This window comes from Anabrus simplex, chromosome 1 (assembly GCF_040414725.1).
Source record: "Anabrus simplex isolate iqAnaSimp1 chromosome 1, ASM4041472v1, whole genome shotgun sequence".
Classification (NCBI taxonomy): domain Eukaryota; kingdom Metazoa; phylum Arthropoda; class Insecta; order Orthoptera; family Tettigoniidae; genus Anabrus; species Anabrus simplex.
This window is the reverse complement of record NC_090265.1, coordinates 1746340540-1746351407: the sequence shown is the minus strand read 5'-3', so window position 1 is coordinate 1746351407 and position 10868 is coordinate 1746340540. Positions and strand designations below refer to the sequence as shown.

The 10868-nt window shown below is 36.3% G+C and overlaps 1 protein-coding gene across 1 annotated transcript in view; it reads right to left on the bottom strand.

Moving 5' to 3' along the window:
* Nucleotides 1–762: 762 nt before the first annotated feature.
* LOC136858737 (F-box/LRR-repeat protein 15) overlaps nt 763–10868 on the bottom strand; it is a 44878-nt gene continuing 34772 nt past the window's right edge. The window contains exon 5 of the mRNA XM_067138487.2: nt 763–9116. Within this exon, the coding sequence (XP_066994588.1) occupies nt 8936–9116 (181 nt within the window). The 3' untranslated portion in view covers nt 763–8935. The remainder of the gene's footprint in view (nt 9117–10868) is intronic.

The window sequence follows — 10868 nt, the reverse complement described above, 5'->3', positions numbered from 1 at the left end:
GATCTGTCTGTCCGCTGTTACCATCTGAACCAGCAAACAGCGACCTCTGTCGTCAACATGTACACCATGACAGTTAACACTGGGGCAAATATTCATTCATAGGAAGGGGAGTTAGGGATTGGAATAACTTACCAAGGGAGATGTTCAATAAATTTCCAATTTCTTTGAAAACATGTAAGAAAAGGCTAGGAAAACAACAGATAGGGAATCTGCCACCTGGGCAACTGCCCTAAATGCAGATCAGTATTGAATGATTGATACTAGGTCTGACAACACCGCAGTCATGTACCATGATGTACTACTGCACTCACTGGGTCAACGGCTATTCATTCAATTGCTCACCAGTGTATTTTAAAATTAATATTTCTTGAGCTAGGGTCAAAAATATAAGAAACACTATGTCTATCAAGTATGCTAATTTTTAAAATTGTTTATTTTTATTTTTTAGAATTTACTTTACGTCGCACCGATACAGATAGGTCTTATGGCTATTATGGGATAAGAAAGGCTTAGGAGTGGGAAGGAAACGGCCGTGGCCTTAATTAAAGTACAGTCCCAGGATTTGCCTGGTGTGAAAATGGGAAACCACAGAAAAACATCTTCAGAGCTGCTGACAGTGGAGTTCGAACTGACTATCTCCTGGATGCAAGCTCACAGCTGCGCACCCCTAAATGCACAGCCAACTTGCCCGGTAAGTATGAGAAAACGTTAATTTAATAAAATACTAGGTTTACCATTTCGGACTTGCTATTGACCAACTACCTAGATATTTTAAGTACACATATCGTGCACAAGGGATTAACAACCATCTCCGTGCAGAGATATACAACCCAGTATAGGTTTATTTGTAATTCATAAACCTCAAAGAAAATAAATAAATAAATAAATAAATAAATAAATAAATAAATAAATAAATAAATAAATAAATAAATAAATAAATAAATAAATAAATAAATCCATACATGAACAAAACTCAGAGAGCCAAACATACACCACTGTCCAGCAACCTGCAATATCAGAATACTGACATTAGCAGATAATCAAGAAAACATTATCTCTGATATTTTTGAAGAAGTTACAGTTTATTTAATATTTGACTTCCTATGCTTGACAGCTTCCTAAGAAATTCTTGTAGAGTAAAAAATTACTTTATGACAAGTTGAAGCTGTGGAAATTTCAATAAGATGTGAAAACGAAACAGAAATTTGGATGAAATGACTAAAGAATGATACTGAGATGACTATTTGATCATGCAATACGTACTTCGGCATGGACCTTTGTGATCACACTCTATTCATAATCGAGGTTATGTAGGCATGAGGTATAAGAGTGGCATACAGCCCTTGTTGAAAAGCAATACTGTTTTATGTGGACACTGAATTTCGTCTATTACACTATTGAACATAACTCCTTACACAGAAGGTTAATCTTTAGGTCTCATGTCATGAAGGAGACCAAACTTCAAAGGAAAAGCTTGCTCTCCTCAACACAAGCAAGTAACATTACTAAGTTGGAAGTCATGGCTTCCATAATAAATTTTGAGGAAAATGACAGACAAAATAGCGCAGAAACTAACAGATACTTCAAGGAAAACAAATTTAACAAATACAGAAGCAACATACCATATAAAATCTAAAAACGAAATATGCAAATCATTTCTCCCACAACTTGAAAATCTTTAACAAATTAAATGCTTATAATATATTGAAGCTATCAAGCTTAATCTGTAAAAAAAAAAAACCCCTCCTCATTCTCTGATCTGTAGGATACTAAGACTCTGTCAAATATTTTGTAAACAACCAGAAATACATATCATTTTCCACATTTTTTATGAATTTTTTTTTAAATCTGTGATATTGTTTATTTTGTAAACTATTACAATTTGTACTCACATATGTTGGATTAAATTGATGTAGAACTCAACAAGGAATGTTTCCTAAAAATTAAGTGCATTAAATTTTGACCATGCTGTGTCCTTGGCCAACAATTGTAACCAGATCCTATTCTAATGTGTCACAGACCAATCATTTTAGTTTAAGCCTTTGAATAACCTATTGACATTCTAAATAACAATTTTTATAAGCTATTCAGTAAGAGTACCAGCAGCCTTGAAACTCTTCTGTATTAAACTGCCATAGAAATAAGGTCACATTTTTTTGGAAGATCATATACAGTTCAACACATCTCGCATCTTGCAGCTGGTACAGACAGTATATTATATAGCCAAAAGCAACCCATCACTTGATTGGTTGAAAGTTATTAGAAATAGAGAAGAGAATGGATACAGTAGACAAACAGTAGAAAGAATGAAAGAATGCACATGTACACAAATTAAAGAAGCTTCCTCTATAGATCAATGGCAGAGTGTTGGCATATGGATCCCAGGATTGTGGGTTCAAACTCGGCAGAGGTAGTCTGATTTTTGAAAGGTGGAAAAAAAATTCATTTGTCACTATATAAAGATTTCTGATGACACACTTGCGGTTTATCCAAAAAAATAACCTCTAGACTTATGTTGTCCTACAGAGATCCCATTTCTCTGCCATAGCAATACGGAACATTAAAATTCATATGTGGGCATCCTAAACGGTGTCTAATTAAAAATATTATGCCTGCACAAGGAAGCTGAGGCTGTATGATGATGATGATGATGATGATGATGATTATTATTATTATTATTATTATTATTATTCATTTTCATTTCCCCCTTGTCCAGCTCCTGACAGTTCGGGGTGTTGATGGTACTTCTCCACCGCTGCCTCTCCTTCCACCACTTCTCTTCAGTAATTGTATTTTAGTCCAATCTTCCTTTCTTATACTGTTCTTGACAGTCTGTCCATCCTGCTCTGGGCATCCCTCTTGTTAAATTATAGATGAATGATGTAACTGTATGATTGTGTATAAGAACTACTGCAGTCTTCTGCATCCATTCTAATCTGTTTTTCTAATATTTATGATCCCATTCTTCATTAAGAACCATGATATTTGAGTAGTTAATTTGCTAAAATCTACAGATGATGACTACTAACCTGACACATTCCATTGCTTGTAAATTCTTTATCACAACCAACTGAAGTTGATGATAAGAAGTTTAAATTATCCTCTCACACATGGTGAATAAACAAAAGTACATTCCCACTCAGTCACCAAGCATCACAAACAACGTGCTTTTATTATTTACACTTAAAAACTCTTCTGTTAAAATGAAACTTGCATGTCAAACAGCTCTTCACACATATACAATAGGTACATTTTATTTTCCCATAACAGAACTTAACTAATGATATTTAACTCTGTATTCAGTTTGTACCTTAAAGAAAAAATATCACAGAACTGAAAATTTAGTTCGACCAATGCAGTGTACAAAATCGGCAGAATAGTAGGCACCATACATACTACTTAGCCAGTCTGTCTAAGCTGTTTTCTAAATTCACTTTAATTCAAGTTATTTTTATCTTAAGATCATGAAACACAGAAAAAATACTAGAACAACTTACACAAGGAAGACTGAGTACAGATCACACAATAATTATGTTAACCATACAGACAGTTTTCTGTATTTCATTTAAAACACGATCACACATATGAAGTAATCCTTCATATGGTTTGAAATAACCACTGAACGATCAAGCTTAGTCTCACATTTAAGGCATACATTTAATCTAGGAGAGGTAGCAGCATATTTGTTACATTATGCACGTTTTTATTCCACTAAACACACAAAAACGATGACTACATTGAGTAGTCCACTGCTGAAGTCTAATAGCTTCCTATCCAGTTGGCCCAGGTTCAATTCTTGACTGTCATGAATTTGAGTATCACCACCACAGATGGAGAGACAACAAATGATGTTAACAGCCAGATAAATAGAGCCAGGGGCATCTTTGCAACTTTATGCCCAATATGGAGATCCAAGCTACAAGTATTTCATAGTAATGTGCAGTCTGCAAGGCCTGGAAAGCAACAAATTACCACACCCACAAGCTACAGACATTCACTAATTGGTGCCCAGCCCCCTCTGTGGATCAGTGGTTGACTGCCAACCTTGGGATCCCAAGATCGTGGGTTCAACCTGGCGGACGCAGTTGAGAGTTCTGAAGGACGGAAAAAAGTCCATGATGTAGGCGTGTAAAAGATCTCTGGCAACATGTTTGGTGTTTGCATGATAAAATTAATTTTTAAAAAACTCAGCCACAGATCGGTCAACAGAGACTCATTTCTCTGCCATGTGGTAGAGTAAAACGGAATGTCAAAACTGACATGCAGGCAGCCCAAAAAGCACAAAATCAAAATGCCTGGACACTGTAGCCGATGTCATACGATTACTATTATTATTATTATTATTATTATTATTACTAGAGCCTGGAAGTTAGGCAAAATTGCCTTTTTTATATGGGTGGTTATATGGAAGTTTCACAGAGAAACAAACATGTTTCTGTACGTTTGGGAATGGTAGAATCACTCATTATTTTGCCTTTTTTGGCTATTTTAGATTCTGTACCCTATTTGATAGTTTAATGCCCTTTTTGTTTTTTTTAAGTTGTGGATATTTTCTCCTGTTATTTACGTATTGAAATTAATCAATGGAAAAAATATATAATTCCAATGTACTGTATTAATAATAAAGAAAAATTAATTTTAACTTAATAGATAAAAAATAACATTTACACAAATGATATTTTCATATCCCACGTAGCTCCATCTATAAGATGGGTTGGCGAATGAAGCCCCTCCACCAACTTCTGTCTTTGTACTTTTCTCCTTCTTCAATGTTGCCCCAGACACAAACAATATTACATATTCATATTACACAAATCTCTATTGAAAACTTCACAAGCCAAATGGTCCAGAGGGTTGCCAGGTTTTGTCCTTGCTTAATAAAATTAAAATCTCCTCTTATGACAGACAGGGGATATCGTTGACGTTATTAACAGCGAGGAACCTGATACCAGTAAGTGGAAGGAATGCCAGACACAGTTAGGGGAACCTGTGTTGCCAATCTATATTCCCAAGTTGAGAGGCCCTGGTTCCCTTTTTAATCATCTCCTCTTACGACAGACAGCGGATATCGTTGACGTTATTCTATCATCCCACCCATAGGGGGATGTAAGATTAAGTACTAAAATGTGATGCAGATGTGTGTCACGTAGCTTACATTAAAGGGCTATTTTAGTGCCCATTTTTGTCATTATGAATGCCTGTTTTAATTATTTTACTACCTATTTCCTAAATTTTAAGTGTTTATTTGCCTGCCTATTTTAGCAAAAATAAGTGCCTGAACTTCCGGGCTCTAATTATTACCAATGCCTGAGGAACATCACGGGGATCTGGTGGCCAAATGTAATCGCCAAAGCTATGTTCTGAGAAAGGACCAATCAGAAGCTTGCAGAAATGGAAATAAGAATGAAAAAATGTCAATGGGTGGGACATACCATATAGCAGGATGATGTGGAAGTGGACAGGCTATCAACAGGGAAAGAGGCAGGCAAAATCAAAGCTCTAGCTAAGAAAACAAGGGGGGCTCCTTTATTGCAGCCCTATGCTCTCCCATGAGGAGTTAATAGAAATAAGCCACTAAACCTCAAGTTGAAAAGGTTTGCATAGTCCAGGGTATCGCTCATTTTCATGCCCTTCCAGGCCATTCCCTCTCCTTTGCCAATACCTTCATTCTTCGAAAGATCATATCTCTTCCAGTTTTTCCTCTGATAGTGTTCAGAGAGGATGGTTGGTCCAGAAAATGAATTTCTAGTAGTTTGCTGCCCTTTCTCCATATTTTCACTGTTTGATTTTTTGTTTCTTTACTCAATCCAGCCACACAACATTGTGATCATTTTCAGAGTTTTCTGATGCACTGTTGCTTTTCTTGGATCTGCCACTGTCATCACTACCACCGGGTATATTGTATATCACCTTTAACGCGGTTACTCGTTTAGCACCACCCGGGGGTCACGTGTAGGGTAATTTGAGGTAATACCTATGGACGTGAGTAACTTTACTTCAGGTACAAGTGGGGTTGGATCAGTTCACCAATGTGTGATTGTAACCTGGAAGAACAGACGATTGAGCACCCGGTCCAACACTGTCCTCTTCATTCGTACCCTGGCACTCCTGACGATTTGTTCGCTATCACACGTTTAACTGAATGGCTGAGAAGGATGGACTTTAAAGTTTGATTTTGCCTTGTGCATATATATAGTATAAAATCACTATACAATTAAATAAATCACTACCACTAAACAATTCTTCACATTTAAGACACTATCACTCTTGCTATCACTATCACTATCTCTTAGCGAAACCCCTGAAGTACATTCTCAAATCTGATTAATCTCACATGGTTGAGAGCTGCACGAGCATGCTATGTCCTGCATGATATTGCATGTCTGGGAGCTGCAAGTGTATGCCAGTGCATTAAAATGATCACCATCACCACAGAAAAAGAGTAGGTTAGCATCTTCTGCTGTTCTAGAAGGGGTTTTCCTGTGCCTTGCAACTTCAAATCACAGTAAATGCTAAGAAGGTACCTAATACCAAACATAAACCAGAACCACTTCCTTTCAAATCCTAATGACAATCAGTCACAAATACACACACCATAGCCAAGTTAAAACTTGTGGCTTCAGCTCCATGATGCTAAAAAAAAAACAAAACATAATACTCAATATGTCTTCCTTTCTCCTCTCGTCTATAACTTTCTTTATATGCTTACCATTACTTCTGCCCCCTATCCCCATTTTGAACTTGCTTCCCTCTTCATCCCCATTTAGATTGTATTCCTTTTTGACTTATCTGTCTTTCTTTCTTTCAAATTCTTCTTTCATTCTTTTATTTTATTTTTGATATATATAATTCCCCTGTGGGTAGGGACAGTATGATCAGAGGTAACTAAATGGGGAACCCCAGGGACTTACATCTTGAGATTTTGGATTAGCGACCAAGGGCCGATATGTCTGGCATTGCTTCCACTTATGAAAGACTCCTTACTTTCGCCTTTCCTGGCAAATCTTCCCCGATCAATTCTTATTTTCTTCCAACCCTGATGGTGTTAGGTTTGGAAGGCCAAAGGTGACTTGTCATACCTTTCATGGCCCTTCCCTTTCTTTAGCTGATATCCTCATTCTTGGCAGAGTTTTACGTCTTCCAATTTTTCTTGTGATTAGTATTAAGGGAGGATAGTTGCCCAGCTGCACTTCCCCTTAAAACAATAATCACCACCACCTCCTTTCATTAGCCTAATTACCTTGATATTGCCTATTTGCTAAGACACTGACGAGAAAACACTGCAGATAGAGCAAAAATAGGGAAATGAAATTCTTCTTGGAATGTAACAGCGCATAGCGAGCCATCTGGTACAGAATGCAATTATTGTTTCATCAATAGAGAAATTGTCAATTGATTTCTGACCCTTCAGCATTGACTTTTACAGTTGAGGACAGTCAAGAGTTTGTCTTCCAAGGACAAGAAGCAAAGTCTTTGAGAAACATAAAGACTCCCTGTAGTTTGTATCTTTCACATGGAAAAAATCCCTACGAACCTGGGCCATGGAAGCATTGACCTTAATTAGTACAAATTTTAGGGATTCAAAGAGACTCAGTAAAAAAATAAATACAAAACTGGAGATTCAGAATTCAATTAAAAGACTGTGCAAGGTTTCTAATGAAAATCCACAGCCTGTTTCCAGTTATTAGACTGAGTCAGGAAAGGAGTGAATGAAGCCACCTTCTAGTGGCGAGGACAGGAACGAAATGAAATGATATTGGAGAGTTGCTGGAATGAAAGGTGACAGGGGAGTACTCGGTGTAAAACCTGTTCCACCTCCGCTTTGTGTAAGGTTTCTAATGAGAAAGCAAAATTTACAAGCCTCTAGAGTCTAGTCCTTTCAAAATACTGTATGTGCTATTTGATTCCCATCACTTAATATATATTTCACAACCTAGTTAGGTTTACTGGACCTTGGAATTTAGGCTAATTCTATTTTTTTCCTCCTACAGGGCTATATAAAATAGCTAGGGATTTTATGCTGCCTAAAATGCCTATTTTCCTCATTTTGATCTACTCTAGGGTTTTAGAGCCTAAAAATGTCTATTTCTATTCAGCTATTAAGTATTTGTTTAATACTATCTTTCATGCAGTAATGAAATGAAAAGTTGTGAATATCACAGGATGAGTTTGTTTCAGAGACCTGAAATTCCTGGAAAGTACCAATTAAAATTAAATGGCTAGGAAAAAAAAAAGTAGTGGAACAAGTTACATTTACAAACATTTAATAATAATAAACTGTATAATGAATATAATTGTTATTAGAGTATGGTAGGGGTAGAAACCCAATTTCAGTGTGTGAAATGTTTTTTTTAATGGCCTGCATTTGAATTTTGGATCCCTATAAGATTATTTTAATAATTTAGAGAGCTTATTTTACATGCCTAAATGTTGACTCTTAAGGGCCTAAAATTCCTAGGTCTATTTATTACATAACCTTTTTTGCTATAAAGAGGATTATTGTCTTGATGGACCGAACTACTTGGATACTGTTCCACTCCATTACAACTGTTAGATGACCCCACAAATTTCAAGTTCAGCCTCTCAAAGATTAAATGATTCTCAATGCAGATAATCGTCCTACGTAGGTAGGATACATTGTATTAGAAGTATTTTCAATATTTGTCTATCACTTACAAATAACCTGGTTAGACTGACTAGAATTCAAGAATGTATTTTGGGAAAAGGAAGAGACAATCCTGGCTCGAAAAGACAACTTGTACAGACTACAAATGTAATGAGCATTTGCCTATGAAATTGCAATATAATCATTTGCACACTAGGTCAAAATTTTGAACATTACTCAAATGTTTTTGGCAACAAATAAATTCTGCTCTCATATCTGCCAATAATGCACTTCCTCTGGTCCTACTGGCAAGAGTTATTTCTAAACATACTATATCTGTAGATTCAGTCCAATTGTAGGGAAGCTGTGATTCATCAGTCTGAAGTAGTGGGAAAAATGAGGCTTGTCTACAAACATTCGTCCTCTTAGAGTAGCCAAACTTCTCTCACTGATGTAATGGCAGTCGTTGACAAGTAGGGACTGCAGTTTACGGCAATACTCTCCAACCATCCTGTAATCATCGGAGAAAGTGCTGTATATTAGATACAATTTTACTTCATATTTTAATTTCATTTCTTACATATATATAAGTCACGTCTTTTCTATGGTGTGGAAGCCAGGACACTCATGGAAACATCAATGAAGAAGAAGAAGAAGGCTACTTTGGAGATGTGATACTGCTAAATGCTCTGAATCAGCTCGATCAACAAGATTCAGAATGAGGTTGGCCTACTACTCCAGTGGATGGGAATGGAAGGAGAAGTTCGTAAGACCATTATGATTCAGAAACTCCAGTACTTTGGACATGTAATGAGGCAGCCAGAAACTTACATACCCTGCTGCATCTCATCTTATAAGATACAGTGGAAACGTTATAACTCTTTGATATTTAGAAATTTCATGATCTGTATTAAAGTGGAATTACAATAATTGAAATTAAAAGGGTTCCTCCTATTCAATACAAAGATATTTATTAACGTGAATGAATCACATGTCATTCACGAGGTACCAGTTTCGGCACTTTACTTGTGCCATCATCAGCCAACAAGTCACATCGGGTAAACACAATATAATTTTAAAACACACTATAACACCAGTACAGATGAATATGACATAAAATATGGTATATGATGATGTTTTATTTCAGTTTAAAATCTATTAAAATGACAATGACTCCGTTGTTGTGTACCCAGGGCGGTTTGTCCAGCTTGTATATGTCTTTTAGTTTTTTAAAAATCTGTTAAAATTATGCTGCGGAGTTTAATGTCATATGAAGTTAACACTATGTATTTTCTGTGGTTCGGTTCTGAAAAATAAATGTGTATATGATGAACTTGGTTAGATCCAAAGAATTAATTCTCACTTCAATATGGGTTTTGGAACCTGGAGAAGAAATTAAAAGTCGAATTAGGCAAAAGATAGGAAGGAAAGACTAAAAAGAAAAATCTAGAAAGAAACGAACTCACCTTGAGCAGCCTGAGTGATCGGTGGACGGAGCTGGACTGATGGATGTGATCATGAGGTTAAGGGGCGAGGCGGAGGGGAGGAGAGGATGTGGTAGTGGGGGTAAATGATGTGGGTATATACTGCGTATGGTTTGAAAGATCAAACTGTTTTTAAGCGGTCTAATATTTCTTAACCATTTAATTAAGAGATCATAAAGAATATTAGATTTCTCGGAAATTTCATTTAAATTATAGTTAGGGTTGAAATATTGATCGCAATGAATGAAACAATTTTTGACAATGTTCATGAGATACTTGAAGTATCTCAAAATCATGTTCTATATTAGTGAACTTATGATTAGAGTCGTGAATGTGTTGGCCTATGGCAGAAAACTTGTTATATCTTACCGCGTTGACGTACTCTGAATATCTGGTTGTGAAGTTGTGTCCTGTTTGTCCCACGTAAGAGGCGCTGCAGTCGATATACTTGAATCTATAGATTCCGGATTTAGAAAATCTGTTAGAGGTGTTGACTGATGTTGAATTGTGTATAATTTCTGAAGTCCTATTATTAGTTCTGAAGAAAATTTTTACGTTATGTTTTCGAAAGAGATTGGTGATTTGATGGACATCGTCACTGAATGTAAAAGTAGATGAAACGGTAGTTTTAGGTTTTCTTTTGTGAGAGTAGTCTTAGGCCAGTGTCTAAATTTATTGATAATCTGTTCTATAAATGATCTGTTGTAACTGTTAAATTTGGCGATTCTGGCCTTCTAACCCCAACTTGGCAGGTTCGATCCTGGCTCAGTCCGGTGGCA